At 39.1% G+C, this 22527-nt stretch overlaps 1 protein-coding gene across 1 annotated transcript in view; it reads right to left on the bottom strand.

Moving 5' to 3' along the window:
- The window catches only part of NECTIN3 (nectin cell adhesion molecule 3), a 52345-nt gene extending 31175 nt beyond the window's left edge, over positions 1 to 21170 (bottom strand). The window contains exon 1 of the mRNA XM_083361373.1: positions 20746 to 21170. Coding sequence (XP_083217499.1) covers positions 20746 to 20899 — 154 coding nt within the window. The 5' untranslated portion in view covers positions 20900 to 21170. The remainder of the gene's footprint in view (positions 1 to 20745) is intronic.
- Between the last annotated feature and the right edge of the window lie 1357 nt (positions 21171 to 22527).

The raw sequence follows: 22527 nt of genomic DNA, 5'->3' as shown, positions 1-22527 counted from the left end.
TTTTTATTTTGTGAACCCGAGAGGATCTTGGGGTGGCCCCACAGCCCTAGGACTATAATTTAATGAATACTAAATTAAATAAATTTAACTAGTCCTCCAAGCTGGCAGAGATTTATAGCAGTCAACAGTTAAAGCTAACCAGAGTGATTTCTCCACTAGTTCCTTCATTCATCAGCTCCAGAAACACAAAATACTAAATTTAGCATGGGTCTTACTGCAGGTATGAATCAGATAATTTTTGGTACTGGTACATAGTAATCATGTCTGACAAGAACTCCTGAACCACTTCTGACTATGCAACTTCAACAAAATGTAGTTTTCAGTACTGTCCAGAAACATCCTTACAATACATATAATGTATATGTTATTATGTGAATTCTATGCAATGAGCATATCAGCAAAACTAGCTTCAGAAACTTAATTCTAGAAATAGTTCTATTGACTATAAGCACTTCTATAGATAGTCCTCAAATTATGACCATTTGTTTAGGAACTGCTCAAAGTTACAAAGTTGCCTGAAAAAAGTGAGCTCACACTTACCACCTCTGCAGAGTCCTTGTGGTCACATGATCAAAATTCAGATGCTTGGCAACCAGCAAGTATTTATGATGGCTGCCATGTCCTAGGATCACATAATAGCCAATTGTGACCTTCCCAGAGGACTTCTGAAAGCAAAATCAATGGGAGAAGCCAGATTCACTTAACAACCAAAGCAAAAAAAGTTGTAAAATTAATCACATTGCTTGGCAAAGGAAGTTTCAATCCTAGTTACGGTCATAATTCAAGGATTACCTGTACCACATATGTATCCAAGTTTTTTCCTGCCCTATAAGGTAGATCAGACTAAGAAACATATGCCTTCTAGGGCAGGGCTTCTATTTTAACATCTATGATAATATAATCCTTCAAGTCTCAAAGTGCTTCCCCTTTCCCTCCCTTCTTTATCTAAGTGTGAACTAGGGAGAACCCTGTCTGAGATTTTTACTTAAACTGGTTTCTTGGAATAGGTTCAGACACTACTTGCCTGTTGCCTTTGTAGCTGCTCTTCCTCCTGTCCTTCTAGGCCATGGGTGTCAAACTCACCGCATCACGTGACATGTTGTGACATATCACAACTTTTTTTGCATTGCGGAGCTGGGGTGGGCATGGCCTCCATATGATGCAACTGGCCTGTGGGCCGGCAGTTTGACACCTCTGTTCTAGGCTATTTCTTATACACTCAATAGCAGACATGTCAAACTCGCGACGTTGTGCAACGTATCAGTGCTTTTTCGCCATTGCCGGCAATGGGGTGGGCGTGGCTTCCCGATGACGCATCTGGCCCATGGGCCGACAGTTCGACACCCCTGCCCTACAGTTATTAGAGTAGCTGACATCTAATTCATTACTGTAACTAGATAACAATTAAGAATTATGATAATGTCCAGTGAGTGACATTTAAATTAATTTTATGTCATTGGCATGTTAGGGATACAAACCCACAAATTATTTTTGAAACAGTTTGACACAGATGTTAAATTACATGGGGGAAAGAAACCATCTTCCTAAACAATGGCTGAAATTTCCCTCCCTAGCATTTCAAGGAACTGTCCCCCTGGCCAAGCCAAGATGTAGCAAATTAAAATTGACTACTGCTGTCCCAAGTAGCCAAAACCCTGCCTCACTTTTCCAATAAATTTGTAACAAGATTTTAACAGAGCAATGATTGATTCTTACAATTTCCCAAGAAGACTGTCAAGAAATTATGTCTCTTAATTTCTGGAAGTTCTAGATGTCACATACTCAAGAGACAAAGTTTTAGAAAACACATACACACTTTAGACACAGATTCTAAAGGTTAGTGTTAGAACTGAGGTGAAAGGTGTTTAAAAAACTGAATAAAATTAATTATTTTCTTTTAGAATGAGTAAAAAAAGGCAGTATGTAGCAGGGATATTTCTTATAAAGGATTATTTAAATTTAGTTGGGTCTCCCAAGGGCCATTGCTATTTTCAACATAGATAAAAACATCAAGTTTCTTTATTGTTGTAGTTTCTCCTGCTCATTTTTATATAGCTACAAAACTTTCCAGAATCTATATTTTAGTCCATTATGCTGAGTGTTTGAACTGACTTATCTTTTTTAAGTTTTTCCAAGCCACAGAAGTGTGGAGTACATAAACAAGTAAACTGCAGGCTCATGTTCCATCTCTCATTAGACACAGCTAGCGGAGGAGAGGAGGAGCAACGTAGAGGAAATCAGTTTAACACAAAAACCAAGGAATACTTTGGATAGCAATTTTGAGAGTAATATAGGTTGGTAGCCACCAAAAGATTTGGAGAAAGGACTTACAGTGGAGAGTTAACTACTTTAATTAAGCAAGACAGTAACTAGTTAAGATGCTAAAACCCTTTTGTCTCTGCTTTTTAATTTGTTTAAATTAAATGATTACAAGTATTGTGAAAGAGAAGACAGTATAGTAGTGCTTGACTGCCCTGTTTAATGACCAAAGTTATAATGGCACTGAAAAATTAACAACCAGTCCTTGCATTTACATTGGGCACTGACTGTACACTACTGCAAACAAAGGAAACTACAGTTGAATGTGTTTTTTTTAAAAAAAATGTATCTGCACAATCAATCATAGAACTGAGCTCAACAGTGAAGCAATAGAAACTGGTTTCAAGTGAACTACACTACATGTCTTGGTTTTGCACCATAGTATAGCTATATACAGTACCGTATTTTCCGGCGTATAAGACGACTGGGCATATAAGACGACCCCCCAACTTTTGAGATGATTTTCATGGGTTAAAAAGTCGTCTTATACGCCAGAAAATACGGTATCTTGCTTCTTCAGGCACCTCTTGCCTTTATTTAAAATTAATCTACTCAGACAAAACAACCTAGCTAGATATGCTTCTTTATTGCAGACAAGAATAAAACTGTATACACAAAGATGATTTGCTCAGAAATCAAGAGTTTTCGTATAGGTCTTCATTCAAACTTGAGACTAAATGCCTTCCATCTTGCAAACTGAACGGCTATGTGGCTTTTTCCAGGATAGCTTTCAAAGCCACTTGGTTTATGTTGACATGTGGATGTCTGGTCCAATGATTTCAGCTTCATCAGCTACAGTATTTACAACTCCTCATTTTCTCAAAGCACTCTGTTCTTCAGAATTCAAGTACATCTGGTAATGGGCAGAACTTGGCTCAGTGAATTTGTCATTTTAGAGCACAAAAAGCCTTAGATATGATTTTTATAGCTGCTGTTTGAAGCATCACAGTTCTCTCTTGCCACGTTGCACATTGTTACCTCTTAGTAATGAAGTTGCTTAAACAAGAGGTAGGTGGAATAATATTCTACACAATTAAGTGTTGAGGAAGTTCACATTTGATCTTGTTAATTTACAAGTTATCTTCAAATTATCTTGCAATCTTAAAGTACTTCTCTATAACATTCAAGGCCGGAAATCACATTTTTTTCAGAAATGATTTTAATGCAAGTTCCTGACAGCCAGCTATTAAATATGCAACAGTTCTACTATCATGTAGTAGAAATGCATCATTTCAGGGTGGAGCAGCACTCACACATGCTTGTATCTAGTAACATGAAATGTGCTGATAACAGCAGCATTAGATGTTGCCTTATTCCATTCAGACAACAGTGTGAGAGTAGTAAGAAGCAGGTGTGACACACCTCTTTGGATTGAATCACTGTTAAAGGACATAGTGTAGTGATATTGATCTTGTGTCAGAAAATTATACAGTGTGAGGATTTGAAGGGATCTTTGAGACGATCTAATATCATGCCCAGGGTAATGGTATGCGGGAATGACCTCTGGCCGGACAGCAGTAGATGGGACAACAGGCATGAGATACCTCCGGTTATTGAAGGGGGATGGTGTAGGAAACATTTCAGAAGAAACCTTTCCTAGTTTTCCAGAGTAAAAGAAAATGAGGAAAGAGATACTTGGAAGACACTGTTGATGTAACCAACCAATAGAAATAATAATAACAACAACAATAATAATAAAAAGTTGGTCACCTAGTCCAACCCCCTGCTCAGGCAGGAAATCCTATACCATTTCAGACAAATGCCTGTCCAGTCTCTTCTTAAAAACTTCCAGTGTTGGAGCATTCATTGTTCCACTGATTAATTGTTCTAACTGTCCTGCTTTCAGGTGCTTTGGAGAATAGCTTGACTCCCTCTGCTTTGTGGCAGCCCCTGAGATATTGGAACACTGCTATCGTGTTACCCTCCTCATCCTTCTTTTCATTAAAGTAGACCACAGGTCTGCAACCCGTGGCTCCGGAGCCGCATGCGGCTCTTTCAGCCACCTCCTGCGGCTCCCAGTCCTCTGCCATGTGCAGTCCAAAAAAAAAAGTGGGACTAAAAAAGTTCAACCAATCAATTCAAATATGCAGGGTAGGTGCATATCTCGCCTTGGCTCCACTCTTTAGTCAAACCCTGTTCTGCTCATGCGCGCATGTATGCGCATGTGCACACAATTTTTTGCGGCTCCCAGTTTTTCCTTTTGTGAGGGAACCGGTTCCGAGTGGCTCTTTCACTGTTTCAGGTTGCTGACCCCTGAAGTAGACATACTCAATTCCAGCAACAGTTCTTTATATGTTTTAGCCTCCAGTCCCCTAATCATCTTTGTTGCTCTTCTCTGTACTCCTTCTAGTCTCAACCTCTATTTTACATCATGGTGACCAAAACTGGATGCAGTATTAGTACTTCTGGTTGTGCTTCATCTCTGGTCTACCTCACAGGGCTAATTTTAGTTAAGTAAAATGATCTACTACAGCATCCCTGGCAGATGGCCATCCAGTCTCTATTTTAAAAATTCCAGGGAAAAAGAATTCACCACTTTCCTAGGAAGTCTGATAAACAAATAGAGAGGAATCTGGATTTTTCTTGTTATGAAATCCCAATGTTTTTGCTTTGCGTATTTGACTGAAGGAGAACGCCATTTGTTTACTTAAAGTCATATACAACAAAATACTAACAGTTAGTAGGAAGCCCGAAAAGGCTCTGGAAACTAGTATCTTCCACCATGCAGAATAGCTTATCTAGTTATTTTATGATTGCTACTGGGCACTATTTGATTAATTGTATCCAGAATCTCCTATGTCAGGGGCCGGCAACCTTAAACACTCAAAGGGCCACTTGGACGCTTTCCCAGAGGGAAAAAAACACTGGGAGCTGCAAAGCTCTCACGTGCGCATGCACGCTTACACACGAGGGGAGCTTGAAGAGTTTAATTAAAAAGAAATAGAGGCTGCTGTGCATGAGTTCTGTCTCTCTCTCTCTTTCTCCCTCTCTCTAAGATCTTCTGCTCACCTGGCAAGCTGGCTTCACAAGCTGACACACATTCTTATTGGGCTGACTCTCCTGCTCTTGAGAGCTGCTGCTTCTGCTTCCTACTTCCTGTGGAGACGCAGCAAAGGCAGGAGCCCCGCCCAATAAGCTTGTCAGCTTCTCGGAGAAAAAGCGTGAGGCCACTCTTTTTTACACACACACACACACACGCACGCACACACACACACAGAGAAGGGAAGCACAAGTGCTTCTCTCTGTCTCTCTCTCTGCGAATGGCAGAGGACAACTGGCAGCCGCAGGAGAACGCTGAAAGAGCCGCATGCAGCTCCAGAGCCATGGGTTGCTGACCCATGTCCTATGTCCTTCAGCTATCTTTCTTTTTACTATCACAACTACTGCTTTATTGTTTTGGAATCTTTCTTTGGCTAAGAATATATATTTTATATTGTTCTTAGTTGATAACACCAGTTTGAAAGTGCAGAAAGTACTCTATTTGATTTTTATCCTGCCCTTCTTCCTTTATAAGTAACTCAAGGCTGCAAACATACGTAATATTCTTTTCTCCCCTTTCCCCCCATAACAGCCCTATGAGATGGTTTTGGTTGAGAGAGAGAGACTGGCCCAAGGCCACCCAACCAGCTTTTATGACTAAGGGGGCACTAAAACCAGTTTCCTGATTTCTAGACTAGCATCTTAACAACTACACTAAACTAGTTCTTTAAGTTATAAGATTATTGGTGCTGTACGAATGTGGCAGCATTCCTGATGCTGAAAATGTCCCCAATATAAATAGTCCTTGTTTAGCAACTACAATTGGAACCAGCAATTCCATTACTAAACGATTTGATCATTAAACAAAACATCATGTAACTGCAATGGACTTATTCCACTTGCCATTTAATTGTTAACAAAGTCATCATGTGATCATGACTTGTGATTTTAGTGCTTCTCCATTGATTCTGCTTGTCAGAAACCAGACATGAAGCACTCAAATGGCAAAAACTGACTATGGGATGTTCATAACCACCTGCTGGTTGTGAAGTACCCAGTCTTGATCAGCCTAAACATTCCAAATTACATATAATTCTGAAGCAAGTGATTTATTAAACTTAAAACAGATAAACATGCACTGAACAGAATAAAAAAATAACTTTGTGACATTGCTCAGCTAATGGGCTCAGACACAATTAGATAACTTGACATGTGGAGAAACAATAAACATTTTTCCAATATTCTGTCTCAAGATTAATTTGTATAACTGATCTTCAACAACTACTTTCACAAGTATCAGGCATAATCTTAATATACATTAATAAAATATTCAATGTGTATGGCCACCCATCTCACTAAGTGATTCTGGGCGGCTCATGACAGTTAAACAATAATCCAATCAAAACAAGCTAAAAACCAATATACAAACATAAAATGTCAATAACCAGTATAAAACAAAAATAACCATTGTAAAAGTCAACAACCATTGCTGGTCCGTCCCCCAAGCACAGTGGCAGAGCCACGTCTTTATGACCTTACTAAATTCTGATAGGGACAGGGCCAATCTAAGTTCTGGGAAGATGATCCATATGTTTTTAGGGTGGCATTAAAGGGCAGCTTTATAGTTAATTGTGAACTTTCTGGAAATGTTATTCCACTTTCTCTCTCTGTCTTGTCTTTATAGTCTGTCTGATGCCAGGAAAAAAAGGTTATGTAGAGATTAGGACTGGTCTCATCACTATGCTGGTTCATTTCCATCTTTATATTCTAGAGAAAAAAAGGAAGTCATTCATTTAGAAGGCACTGGACCTGCATGATGGAAATATAAAATTATGCAGGCACTTAAATAATAGACTACAACCCTTTTAAACTTTGTTTGAAGATAAAGAAATTGCTTTATAAGTAAGAAGAAAGAAAACAGCAGAGAAAGAAGTGGAAAAAATCATGAAATATTCTTGACTAAAAATCATGAAATACAAAAACCTGCAAACAGAAATAGAACAACTATGGCAAAAGAAAGCAAAGATAGTACCAAAAGCAATAGATGCCTTGGATGCAATACCATAACATCTAGAACACCACTTGAACACCATCGCCATTGACAAAGTAACCATTAGTAAATAACAAGAGGCAACTTTACTTGGAACAGTTTACATCCATAAGGATACCTTTAATACCCACCAAAAACAACATCTGCCTATCCCAGGCCTTGGGATGGACCAATGATGGACAAAAATGCCAAATCCAGTAAACACCTGGCTAAATGTACAACCAACCATAATAATATGCCACTCAATTTATTTAATATCAAAGTATTCTTTCCTTCTATTTCCTAGGCTGGAATGCCCTCTTGTGGCCAGAAGTGTCTCCTTTAATCAATTCAATGAGTTCGCTTTCTGCAGAACTCTTTTCTAGTCTGACTACTTTAGGTATATCATATCTTGACTAAATAAAGGAAGAAGAAACAAATCAATTTTCTTCAAGAGAAAGTGTTTACTTACTTACTTCCTTACATCAGCATCCTTCTTAAACCAATTCCCTAATAATGAGCATTTAAAGTGTGCTTCCAGATATACTGATGGTTAGGAATTCTGCCATCAGATATACAAAGCTTATTGATCCTCATACAGGTGTCCACGATTACCATGACCCTTTTTCACCATGTTTCTCTAGGCCAATAATAATGACTACCAAGAGAAGACAGAACATAATTCTTAATCATGTAGATTTAGACAATAATTCTTTAAGTAGAAAATTACAGTTCATTTAAAATATAGCTACCAGATTACTGCTATGAACTAGGTCAATGATTTCTTAAACCGATATGCATACAGTGAGATTCAAAAGTAATCTTGATCGTTCACACTTACCATGGATTATAAATATCGTAACAAATGCCTGTAAACATATTCTTCTTTGAAAAAGTGAGTCCCGTCACCACAGTAGGATTCAGGCTCTTTGATGAAGTACCGGTAGTTGATGGAATGTATGACATAAATGATTGATAACCAGAGAACCAAATTATAATACTACAAAAAATGTAGTTCTCCCAGTAACAAATCTAAGGATCTCAAACACTCCTTTCACAAACAGCAGCAGTGAAGGCACCTCCCACATTCTTTTTCTACATAATCAGCTATATGTAACATTTTCTATAGAGGAATATGGATATAACTTCGAAGAAGACATACAGTAAAAGAATAGTTAGGAGAAAATAAAGAGAAACTCAGTCCTCAGAAAGGAGAAGGCATGAGAAAATAATGAATTTAAATAATGAATGCATGAAATAAATAATCAGACCTTGTATTGATTTCATATAAGAGAGGCTCAACAAAAACTTGTTAAATTCTATATATTAAAGTCTACAACAATTAAACATCATTCCTACATCCCTTGTATTGGCTGTTCTCTAACCTAACCTATCTTAAAGAGCTGACAGTTTCTTGTAACTATAGCAGTCATAAAATTCCCTCCTGTGGGAATTTCTATTTCAGATTCCATTGCCAATCCTTCTATTTCAATAAATTATTCTATTTTAATAGGACCATTTTTCTTACCAATTTTGATACTGCTGTCCGAATTTATGTTTTAGAATGATTATGATATAAACATTAGTAAGACAGCCAGCAGAAATAAAACAATACAGTAGTAATGTACACTCTGATAACAGCAAACAAGGCAGTCATATTCATTCACTACACTGATTGCCTACCCTTCCACAGAAAAAATATCTCTAAAATAATCTCAACAGAACATTTTAAGTTACATTCTGTACTTATGATAAGCCATATATCAACCTGCAGATAACAGAACTACAACATTAATAATAAAAGTATTCCATTACAGGCTAATGGACATGGCATTTTTAAGCAAGATCTGACTGTGGAGACCTACTTTAATGTTTGCAGAGAAACTAATGTGCATGCCTAGTATCTCTTCCATATGATTTTTTTTCTTCCAAATATAGCTCTTTGCATTCACATTCTTTTTCCTCAGCTTTTTCAAGGGGCACTACCAATATAAGTAACTATCTCTAGATACCAGTTGGAAAAGAAAACATAAGAAATGAATGATGGTGACAGTTCTGTTATTGTTAATATGGTAAGAAAACTGGCTATGGCAGGGGTAGGCAACCTTGGCATGCTGAGGAGAAAGGGAGAGGTTTCCAAGCTGAGCCATGCTGGCTGAGGAATTCTGGGAGTTGAAGTCCACGAGTCATCAAAGAGCCAAGGTTGCCTACTCCTGGGCTATGAAAAGGATAGGGGAAGAAAATGGCTGTTTGGGAAAATGCCGCAACTACAGATGCAAGTTGGAAATAGTGAAGCTATCAACATATGAAAAATAGGCATACCAGAACATGCCCGACGGAAACATGTACTTCGACTTTTGGTTTGTGTCACGGCAAGATTGGATGCAGGAAGGCAGGATTCTGCCTTCCGCGCCCGATTTTGCCCTGCTGGGGACCCTAAAAAGGGCCTAAAATAGCCCCAAAGAGGCGATGAAGAGGAGGGGTGTCTTGTCGATCATGGAAAGATGGCGGTCTTTCCGTTCAATCCAACAAAAGCCCTTCAAACCGGCAAGGGAAAGACCGGCTACATTCCTGTGGCTGGCTATTAGCCATTGACAACTGAAGAGGAAAAAAGCACTACTTAACACATTGTCAACAGCATGTCTCGAACTGCGTGAGAATATTGATCCTTTCTTTACTATTTTATAGCTGAATTTCCTGGGAAAGGCTCCCAAGAAACAAAAAACCTCATAATGTAAACTGAAGTGGTGTTTTAATTTTATGGGGGACAAAAAAAACATACAATATTGAAGTGGAAGTAACATAAAGCTAGTTTTGATAAATTTGAGAACTGAGATAACTGTTAAGATTTTCTCCTTGAAAAAAGAATAAAAAAACATTGAAGAGAAATATAAAAAACCAATCCTTTGTTTTAAGAGTGAAAAATGGACTTTGAATGACATCTAGTGGTGGATTTGTATTTAGCACTATAATTTGCTTTGCTTGGTGATTCTTACCCTGGGAGAACAGCTGGCAATAAAGGAAAATATTTTGGCATACTTATCATTCTGACCTTCTCGGATTATAAATACCTACTGAGATTGGATTTAATTTCAGGAGCTAGTGGGAGAAAAAAAAATGACCTTGGACTACACCTGTCTGGGAGAGACCTCTGACCAGTTTTCAGAGAGGTTGAACATTTTGAACACTTCAAATATTGTGGATTACAACGTTGGCTGATTGACAATTTTGAGGATACTTGAGACAAGGGATTACTATAAAATATTGCCTTCAGAACTGAATCTATACTTGGATTATAAAGGATTATAAAGGATACATATAAAGACCAGAAAACCAGTCTCCAGGAATGATGTCTCAAGAAAAAACAAACACCTTCCAGAAAGAAATATATTCTATGCTACAACTAATCCACCAAACAATTGTTGAATGCAAAGAGGATAGAAATCATAATGAGACTAAAAACAATTTAGATACAAACAAGCAAATCTCCAAATTAAATCTACAACTAGAAAGCTCCAAGATAATGACCACAAAGTATGAACAAATAATCCAGAAATCAGAAGACGAAACGAGGAAATTGATTGATTTATTTATTTATGGGACTTATATTTAGAGATGGAAGAGACAAAAGAACCACAAGACTTAGCTATAACAACAAAAATACAACAGACCTTTTACCCCTTAGGTCTGCAAAATATATCTGATGGCAAAGAAAAAGATTTTTAAAAAGGGAATATGTTAAGAGAAATGTCACAACTTGAGAGACAAGAAATGAAGAGAGAAATGGGGGGAGAGAAAGGAACTGGGAGTTGTTTAAGGAATATAAATGGGCAGAATTCCCCCCCAAAATTACCCTACCCAAATTGTTTTCCTCATGCCAAGCAATTTTAAAATAGGAAGAAAAAAGGAAGAAAATTCTTGGGCGATCTAATTGCCCTGGCTTGGAAAGCAACCTGGCAAAGAAAGAAAGCCAGTGTCAGATTTAAAAAACAGAAGACTTGACCTTCTAGAGTAGGGCTTTTCAACCAGTGGTACTACCTGTGGTACATTGGCACCTGGCAGGTGGTATGTGATCCTAGAAAAGTGGTACCGGGGGAGGGAAATGAGCTGAACCGGTGGCAGCACCACACAAGCCTGAACGAGAGATGGCTGGATCTGCAGGGCTGTCAGGGCTCAGTGAAAGAGCCAGGATCAGCACTTCTTCGGGGCTGTCAGGGCTCAGCGGAAGCGCCAGGATCAACGCCAGGCTCCAGCTGGAGCTTGGCGCTGATCCTGGCACTTCTGAGTCCAGAAGAAGCGCCAATCAGCTGGAATGTTGCAGCGTCTCTAGAGTCTTTACATTCAGATGCTTGGCAACTGATTCATATTTATGATGGTCACAGTGTCCCAGGGTCATGTGAAGTGACCAAAACCTGCTGCAACCACCCAGCAGACAGGGGGAATAAAAACCAAACACACCCCACCCCTCTGCCAATCCTCAACAGAAATGCTCACAACAATGAAAACCTTGGACAGAAGGAAGAGCACCGCCGAGCAGGCAAGCAGGTGTCTTGCTTGGCTGTGGCCTGGGGGGCACTTTTTTCAGTGCCACTGTAACTTCAAACAGTCATTAAGCGAACTGTTATAAGTTGAGGACTACCTGTACTTCATCACTTTTTTGATATGGGAAATATGAAGATAAGAGGGTTGATTTGAATAAAACTTTCAGCTATATAATTAATATTGAGGAAATCATAATTGATAAAGATATTTCAAATACAGATGGGAAATCAAACTTTAACAAGAGTACAAAAACAGGATACTGATTAATGAATTGACATTACTGACTTATGAACTGATATTATTATTTGTAGGATATTAGTAAAATATGATGAAGATGCTTATATCTAACTTTGTATACATTAACAGTACCAAAAATTGTAATGGTGTAATGAAGGGAAAATGGAAAAAATATGAAGAAAGGAGGATCAGGGGAAAAAATACTGGATTGTGTAGTATTGGAACAGATTTATATTGTACAAATTAACGTTAAATATTTGAAGTCAGACAACATTGTTTACTAAGCACTAAAGACTGTAATTTTTTTAAAAAAATAATAAAAAATTATATAAAAAAGAAATGTGTTCCCTCCCACATTGCATAGAATTTTAATGGCAATTTTTAAAAAGATTTTTTAATATTCATTTCTGAAAACAGCTTCATGAGAGATTAAACAGAAAACTGCAATAGGGGATAAATATCATATCTGGTTTGCAGCATCTTTGAGGTATATAGTGTTGAGCCAAGCTAAGAAGGAGGTGGATGGCTGAAGAAGAAAACAAAACAAATTTCTATTGTCAAATGCTTCTCAAGATACGCTCTAGGAATAAAATTCACCTTCAAGCATGTAATATCTCAGACTTTGTGAAGAATGAAAACTGAAATTGCTTGTAAAGGAACCAACAGAAATTGCTTTTATAGGAACCAAAGATGTCCTGTTTGAAGACTCAGTCACAGATCTGCTACATGAAATGTTAAGATTGCAAAAAAAGGTTTGCAGAATAAAAGATTGCACAGAAAAATATCCTGTAGTATCCAGACAGATTCTTTTTAGAAATGAAGAAGATGCTGAAGGCTAGTATTCTGCATAAGTATTATTCATTAAATTTGTCTTGATGAAAGAATTTCTAGTAAATTCAAGTGAAGTAGCACAGAAAGCCCACTGAATTTCATTCAAAACAGTAGTAATATTTTGATTCAAAATTATTGTCTCACGCATTTTGTATTCAGTAATTTTGCAAATACAGGTAGTCTTTGAGTTACGACCAAAATTTATGTTCCTAAGTGAAACATTTGTTAAGTGACTTTGCCCCATTTTACAATTTTTCTTGCCACAGTTGTAAAGTGAATCATTGCATTTGTTAAGTTAGTGACATCGTTGTTAAGTGAAACTGGCTTCTCCATTGACTTTGTCAGAAGATCCCAAAAGATGATCAAATGACCTGGGACACTGCAACCATCACAAATATGAACCAGTTACCAAGCCTCTGAATTTTGATCATGTGACTGTGGGGATTGCTGCAATGGTTGTAAGTATGAAAAATGGTCATAAGTCACTTTTTTCCAGTGTTGTTGTAACTTTGAATGTTCATAAATGAGCTGCTGTAAGCCGAGAACTACGTTTACAATATTAGAACAAATGTATTGTTTCCATATTATAAAAATATTTACATGTATAATTATCAGAAATATTTACAACATAGTTGAAAAATTAAGTTTTTATCATTCTCACAATCCAGATCATTCATTCATTCATCAAGATTTGGAGTAGTTTCCCTAAAGTCATTTATTGGACAGGTAGAACAAAGCCCAAATCATAAATTTGCTGTTTCCCAAATTACTTCCTTAGGTTTAATTTTATATTAACATAAACCTTATTGAATCAGTACTTCTTTTCCTTAAAATGGCCAGTTTTATTGCTAGCATTTCACTAAATAATATGACTTCCAGAACTTCAAATTTAAGACACAAGTGTATCCTGGGACATGAATGCAACACCTGCCTTTAACTTCTTAAAGCAGATGCATCTTGTCTGGGATAATGTAGTCACTACTGTGGAAAACGGGAAAAAATGGCTATTTTTCTTTTATGCAAGATTTAGGCCCAGGTAAACTAAATCAGGCCTCATGGAAAGTGTTGAACCAAAGTCTGTACTATGCTCAGTTTTACAATTTGAAGGAACTATTTGTAATCTAAACTTCAAGTGTACTTTACTCAATATGATTTTGCTAAGCTTGCTTGCTTCAAATATATTTAAAACACAAGGACTGGAATTGTAAGAAATGGGCAACTGAAAGTAGTTGATGGGTGGGGTTCAGATGTACATGGATATGAGGAAAGTTATGGTCAGCAGAAAGTCTGCAGAAAGTGCAAGTTTGCTGACCATCTGTCTACGGTCTTAGTATGAAAAAAGGTATAAGTTTGGGACTGAATCTGATTGATTTACCACTGACCAACAGCCGTCCTTCTTGGATCTGCTATGCCATTGGACCTCATTGCAATGGATTTTTAATGTAAGTGATGTTTATATGTGTATTCCAAATTATTACTGAAATAAATCTCTGAATCTTAAAAGAAGTATTGCTTTGTGTTTTTGTTTCTTTTTTTCACTGGGTTTTCCCACGACACTACCAAATAACTAGAAGAAATACACATTTGCTATAAGGAGTTGCAGAAAAGTTTCCCTCTGCACTGCAGCTACATGGTTTGAGGCATATTTTAGTTTTTGAATGTGATATATAGCACATACAGTATCTATACAAGTACTCCTCAACTTAAAACCATTTGTTTAGCAACCATTCGAAATTGCAACAGCTCCAAAAAAGTGATTTACTCACACTTACCACTGTTGCAGTATCCCCATGGTCTCATGATCAAAATTCAGGTACTTGGCAACCAACATTTATTTACAACAGGGTCATGTGATTGCCAACTGCAACCTTCCTAGGAGGGGGGATTCCAACAAAGTCAACGGGAGAAACCGAATTAGCTTAATGACCATGTGATTTGCTTAATAAATTCAGTGATTTGCATTCTGACTTCAGCAAAAAGATTTTAAAATCAGGCATAATTGTGGTCTTAAGGACTACCTGCAAAAGAATCATTCTTTTTTATGCCACTGCAAAAGACTTCATCTTCAGTTTTTGTTTATATATACAAAGTATTACAGTAATCAGTGCAAGGTTTTCTCTACAAGGAGCTTAGTTCCAAAAATCTTTACTCAGAAAGAGTAGAGATAGAAAGATATGTAAAGAGCTGCATGCACTTTCTCAACTATGATTGAGAATGTATGATTCCATGCATGTATGATTCCATGCAATTCAAGATATAGACTGATCACGGCCACCACCTCCCAATAAAGGTAAAAGAGCTCTTGCTAATTTTACTCGGCTAGTCATTGCCATTGCCGACTATAGCAGGGGATGCTCATCTCCATTTCAGGGGCCATTGAGCCAGCAATGTGCAAAGACATTTCCACAGTATTGTGGCCAGCAAGACATCATGGAGCACTCTTCCCTTTCCACCAAAGTGGTGCCTATTTATCTACTTATTTATCTAGTTGCATGCTTTTGAACTTTCAATTTCTGTCCTTCCTCCCAATACTAAACTCACTTTAGAAGTTTGGAGCATTTATTCTTCACTTGCGATTACCTCATATTGATATTCAGATTCAGTAACAGCAATTTTAGTGATATTGCTCATATATACTAGAAACATGTTTGTGGGCACAGATAGACTTCCAGACTGCATAATCATAATACTGTTTTTTTCTTCAATATGAAAGAAACATTCAAAGAAAATGAAAAAAGGTACAAAATACAATAAATATTATTAGAAGCACAACTTTACAAAGAATGAGGAAATTGGTATATTTGGCTTGAGAAAAGGATAAATGTATTTAAAAGGGGATAGTATGCCATAGAGGAAGGTTTTTGTTTCTTGTCATCTTCACAAGCACAATATAAAATAATGGTCTTAAATTACAGGAAGGCAGACATCAACTGAATGCTAGTAGAGATTTCTTAATGATAAATACATAACTAATTACTCTTTCCTGGTCACATTAAAGTATCATCTGTTGGGAATACTTTAGGTTGGGTCCCTGCATGTAACAGAAGATCTGATACAGTATAATAGATTACAAGGTTCCTTCTAACTTTGTGATTGTACGTATATTTATTTTCAGATATTTATCTGTAACTTGAAGTCAGGTTGAATACTCTGCAGGTAAATGCGCGGAATTTAAATTGAAATTCTAGTAATTGTGAATACCCCCACCTCAAGTTTTATCCCCTATACATTGTTTTTAAAAAATGGGAATACAGTTTGACAAGAATGGTTATTTAAGTATTCCTTTTCCAATGAATTCACTCCATTTCAATGCATTCAACTCACACCTCAGCCTCTCCTGATACAACTAATTCTCACTTCTATACAGGAAAATGGGCAAGTTTTTATTTTTTCAACAAATATTCTGTGCAATGGAACATGCACTAACCATTAACTTTATGCCAGAATTTCAAATCATAAAAGTTATCCAATCACTTTTTCATCTTTAGGAATCATTCTAGTGAAATATATTACTTTTTCTAGGTTTTCACAATGAATGCATAATTACAATTATTCTTTCAATTTGCTTGGTAAACCACAAGTATGTCAGTCTTTGTACATTTTCAGATCCATATTCTTTACTGAACACAACCCAAATCCAACCACACTGTGTATGGTTGGATTTTCAGCCAGCATAACCTATCTAGAGACAAAAATCCTCACATTTACATCCTCAACCAACATATCTCTAATATCATAACAAGCGTTCTTGTATGTGTATCCATACATACATTAAACGATTAAGTCATCATGTATTGTTTACTCTGGTTCATGCTGTGTCTTTAACACAGCTTTCTATTTATTCTCAAGTATACTTTATTTTCATGTTGCTCTTATCACATTCAGCAAATAACTTGGATTACCATCTTTGCACAAAACATAATTCTATCTATCCATTTTGTTTTCTATAAATTAAACATGCCATACATTTTCTATAAAATGTATACACAGATTGTCAAGTATTTCAAATGGTATAGAAGGTCAACTACAATTTAACCTAATTATTTCAGAGGAGCAGCAATGGCTTATATAAATAGTAGCGTATAATCCCCTAATTGCATATAATAACTATTAAAGTATGCATGTGAATAAAGGTCAGTTATCCCAACTCAAAAAATTCTTACCTTTTGGCAGCTTTATTGCTTTCGGGAATTTTCCAGGAGCCAAGAAGCCCAATAACTAGAACCCTAAGTCACAATCCCTGTTAGCGCCTAAATGCCCTTCAATTATGAGGCATCCTATAAACCAGGGGTCCCTAACTCCCGGTCCGTGGACCGGCACTGGTCCGCAGCATACCAACAAGTGAGCTGCACAAACAAGCAAAGTCCATCCTCGGGATGCAGGTAGTGTTCAAAATCACACCCCTTCTGGTCCGTGGAAAAACCTTTCTCCATGGCACCGGTCCCCAGTGCCCAAAAGGTTGGGGACCTCTGCTATGAACTGTTAAGTACAGATATGACTCCAAACTATGTCACTCTTAGATGACTCAGCAGCAGCAGTAGAAAGGCCTGCATAGGTCAGCTCTCCTATGGATAGCATATCCTAAACAACTTACTCTAGGTTTATTCAAATCAAATAATAAAGCAGCATATCATATCACTCACACATTCTAACTTAATCCTTGCCTAGGCAAATCACTTCATATAAATTTCATTTTTGAATAGGAATTCTGCAACAAATTTACCTCAAAATTCATTTTTGTCTCTTGGTGACATGCAAATTTTGTTTTACTTGATAAAATAATTAACATAACATTATTTGGAGTTCAACAAGTGTTTTGATCAAGTCTCATGTAATACTCTTGTAGAAAAAAAACAAGATGAATAAAGCTGAGAAATATGTCAGCTTCATACTTTTTCATAATAAACTGCTTTTTATGGTGGTTAGCTATAAGCTAGTTATATGCACTTATAAACAAAGCACAACTGACTGCCAATTTACTGCTTGTATTATGAAAATCTTGCTAGAATAAAGTAAGCAAAGAGCTAAAAAAATCATTTCCAGAAACTGAGGCAAATTTCAGGAGTCCTGGAATGACAATAGACTGCTTACTAGCCTTAAAACAGGTCTGAAACACTTAATAAAATTTAATAACTACTGAATGTTGAAAGACTTCTTATGTTCTGAAGAAAACTACAAAATAAAGGATATATATGGCAACTGTGGGATTATTTATTCATTACAAACACAATGTTAAGGATATCCTTGCTTTACTCCATGCCACAACAAATTTAATGTCAAACATAACTCCTGTTAACTTATCAACGTTTAAAAATGTTATCCAAATGTATTTTAAATTATGTTCTATTGAATTCATTCTGATTCTTCTTCTAAAGATATCCCAGCAGAGTGGAGGTGGAATTAACTTTGTAAATCACACAATGAGTTCAGCTGTATTGATCTCAGCTTACACAAAATAAGCCATGAAATGGATTAAAACCTGTTTGAGTATAGCATACAAAAGCGTAATGACTTGTTTTTTTCTTTATGTTGTGTTAAATATAATATTTTTCCCCAACTTCAAATAAATTCAAGAAAAGCTTTCTTAGTCTCATAAATAATAAATTTGTGTACATTGACCATTTTCTAAGGATGTATTCAGCTTGATTATTCTTCTGTCTTAAGCTTTTTCCAATATCAAATCATCCTGTCAAACCTCAACATATTTTAACTAGTAAAACATACTCTTGGAAAACTCAAGAGGCATAAGTAAGCAATGATTTAAAAAACCAGATTAGCTTTCTATCATATGAAGGACCAGGGCTTTTTTTCTCATAGAACGCTCAGAATGGAGTTCCGGCACCTTTTTTGGATGGAACCTTGTAGGGTAGGCAAGGCGGGTTGTACGACATGTGTGAGTTCCGGCACCTTTTTCTTTTACGAAAAAAGCACTGTGAAGGACTATGTTATTTCCATTCAAAATATGTGTTTCAATCACAAGTCACAATCACTATTACAGTATTAAAGCATGATGTGAAATCAGTATGCTCACTCCTCACCTTTTGAACTAGAATGATGCAGCCATTTAACTCTTGTGGTAGTAGTCTTCATATGCCTAAGCTTACCCAAAGTATTCACTATAGGATGTTATCCTCCTTTTCATACCACAACTCTATGGCAGAGTAGGAATAACACAGAGAACTAGGAACTATCCTTTGTCCTTCATATTCCAGCTACAGACGACTAGAAAATTAATTTGCAATTCCATTCTTGCTCGCCGGAAACAAACTCAGCAGTATTTACTTTTGATTAAGCTCGCAGAAGATCAGATAAGACAGCATTAGTACTACACAAGTTCAATAATCTTCAACATGCTGTTTTCTGCAATTACTTCACACAAATCCACCTTTAATCCTTCCAAAGTAGATTTAGGGTATTTTAATGTTTATTGTTTGGCTAGGTCTTCACTCTTTTTGAGTTCTCGAAAGTACCAATACCTGCTTTTCCACCACTGATAAAATCTAAGGAGTTATATTTAAGACTAAAAAGATTCTGAAAGGATGAACTCGAAAGTCCTACACAGCCGCGTCGGCTTCAGCACCTGCTAACAAACATCAAGCTAGTTATTTGCCAATCCTAATCAGTTAGTGAGGGTTTTTTTTTCCTCCTGTCTCCCGCCCAATCCCGAGAAAGGTAGGGAATCCGGAATGGAATGTCCTGAAAAGGGCGGAGTCCAGCTATATACTGACATCCGCCTGTCCCCCACCCCCCATTAAAGCTACCCTCCCTCATCAGCAGAGACAGCAAATGCAGCTTCCAGCTAGCCCTGCCCGTCACGGTCCTCCCAGAATGCTGGACGTAACGGTCTCGGCGGCGGCTCCAAGTGACAAGGTGGAATCCCTACGAGCTCTAACTCCCAGCAACAGCGCCGACAACAAACCATAACAAGGCAGCGGGACACACACACACACACACACACTTCGCCCCCCGCCCGCCCGGAGGCGCGCTTCTTATAGAAACGGAAGCCTGAGGCAGACACACACGAACGCGTACACACACACACACACACACAGTCTCTAAAGGAAAGAATTGCAGGCTTCGACGCTCTCGCCAACAGCTCCTACCAAATCGCCGCCGGAAAGAAGACGCCTACCGAGAGAGAGAGACGCTCACGGCGCGACAGTCACAAATGTTGATCAGCAACAGCTCGGATCCTGGTTAGTCTCTAGTCCGCAAAGTGATGCAGCCTGCATTAGCCAAGTTTCGCAGCTTCAGGCTGGGAGTCAGACTGAAGAGAAAAGCCGAGCAGGCAAACTCTTTTCTCACGCACACGCACCCCCTTCTTCCCACCTGGTTTCTCCCCCCTCCTCCCTTCCCCTCCCCTGGATTCGCGAGCTCTCCGCCCGCACTCGCGAATGCCAGGGCCGGTCCAGCCCAGAAGCAGCCCGGAGCGGCCGGCTCCGTACGAGACCCCCGTCGTCCCCCCCCCCCCTCCGCCGCTGCATTTACATGTGGGTGAAATATTAACGCAGGGACGAAACGCCTTCGGAAATGGGGAGAGGGCGAGCGGGAGCGCGCTATTCTTCTCGGCCCTTTCTGAAGAAGTGAGGGCTTTTCTTCTCGCCTCACCGCCGCCCCCTTTTCCGACCGAAAACTTCGCTGGCGGAGCGGGCAAAGAAAAGTTTCGCCGAAGTCTCGCCCGCCACTCCGCTCCCAACAACAAGCCCCTTCGGCCTCCACGTCGAGACGGACTTCGGGAGGAAACTGGTTTGGTCCGGCGAACCGACGCCCCCTTCCCGGAAAAAAAAAAAAGTTTTTGCGCTACTCACCGCAGCAGACGCGGGAGAGGAGCAAACCCAACGACAGCAAGCCGGGTAAGGCAGGCATGGTTCGGCGGCGGCAGCAGCAACAATGCCGGGGCAACGGGGAAGAGGAGGCTAACTCGCGGCCGGGCGGAGCGGCCGTCTCTATGGACCCGGCCATGCTGGAGGCTAGGAGCTACTCCCAACCGCCGCCGCTACGACTCCCCAGCGCTCCCACTGACTACAGCCTCCCTCTCCTCTTCCCTGCGCCGGGTCCGTGTGTCACTGTGAGGGAAGGCGCCGCCCCCGCCGCCCCTCCCTCCAAAGGAACGGGACACACCACCCCGCCTGCCAGAGAAGGGGGGGCGGAGGAAAGGCAGACTTTTCCCCATGCGCGCTGAGCCACGGCGCGCGAAGCTTCTCCCTTCTTGAAGGCCATTCCCTAAGGAGCTGTCCCCAGTCTGGATGACGTAGCGCCTCCTGGGAAGCTGGACATCTCGGAGATGTCACAATGTCTTTTTCTTCCCCCCGTAAACGTTATTGGTACGTTCCATTCCTCCCCCTACTCACTTGTACCAACCCAAACGGGGGGGGGGCTGTGTGTGGAGGGGGAAAAATCATTGCTTTTCTTTCTCTGGCTTTTTGCTTCATCCACATTTTTTTTTCTTTCTCCGAGAGTATTTCTGTGCGTTCTTTTGTTTCTGACGGTAATATAGTTCTTTGCCGTAATTTCCTTCTTCCATCTCTTTTCGTTACTTCCCCGTCCTTATTTTTCCCAGCCTCTTCATTTACTCTTGGCATTGTTACTGTAAATCCCTGGCGATGCTGGAAAACTTGGCTTGCTGGCAAATGCCTTTGCTAGCTCACTCTCTGGCTTTTCCCCTGGGATAACGTGTGTTCTCCGACCAGCTAAAAGACCCGTGAACAGAGTACGGCAAATACACAGCAAGAAGGAGAAAGAAAACGAAGATCGGGGATTTCTCTGTCTCGATGCAAATCATCATCAGCTTCCCCATCCCAAAGCCAGCAGTTCTTCGCCACCAATACCATGTAGCCGTGACACGACTTCCCATATTTGCCTGCCTCAGGAGTGGTTCGCCACACTAGCGCCAGTGGGATTCCTTCCCGCCCCATCCCGCCGATTCAGGGGGACGATTTTGCAGGAACCTGGCGAGAATTGTTTTTAAGGGTGGAGTTTTGCACTGTTGCCTTGCTGGCTGATAATGGACAACAATTGGAGGAGAGAAGAAGGAAAGAGTCTGGCTGACAAAGTTAGCATGAGGCACCCTCACTAAATATGCTGTTATCTGCCAACATAATTGCCAGTGAAATAGATCAGGTTCTGTGGTAGTAATTTTGCAGTTTTATATCCATTCAACAGAAGCAAGGAGAAAAAAATAAGGAGACAGTGACAATGCAAACTTTAGAAGTCTTTATTTTCGAGGGGTGGGGATGGAGTTGTTTTCCTTTCTTACCTATCCGCAACAACTGGCCTTTCTTAGGGTCATTTTTGTCGTCTACTTGCCGTGTACTGGTAAGGTAGCCCCAAAGCTCATTTTGCAGAGTCCATTAAAGATGTGTGGTGGTGAGCTGTTGCACTGTGGAAAGAGATTAGAGTTGGCAGGAGTGAAAAGCAGCATATCATGTTCCCAATCCTCTTAGCCAATCAGATCTCTTTAGAAATAATGGGGTTTGGAAATGAGGAGATGATGGAAGAATGTTTATGAACGTGTCTTGTGTGTGGCTTTGAGAAAATGGAAATTGACACACACTGAGACCCTGATTCTGTAATACTTAGACCTTCCAGAG

The sequence above is a fragment of the Vipera ursinii genome, assembly GCF_947247035.1.
Source record: "Vipera ursinii genome assembly, chromosome: 4".
NCBI lineage: Eukaryota > Metazoa > Chordata > Lepidosauria > Squamata > Viperidae > Vipera > Vipera ursinii.
Note: the sequence above shows the minus strand (reverse complement) of the source record. Positions and strands in the feature narration are given on the sequence as shown.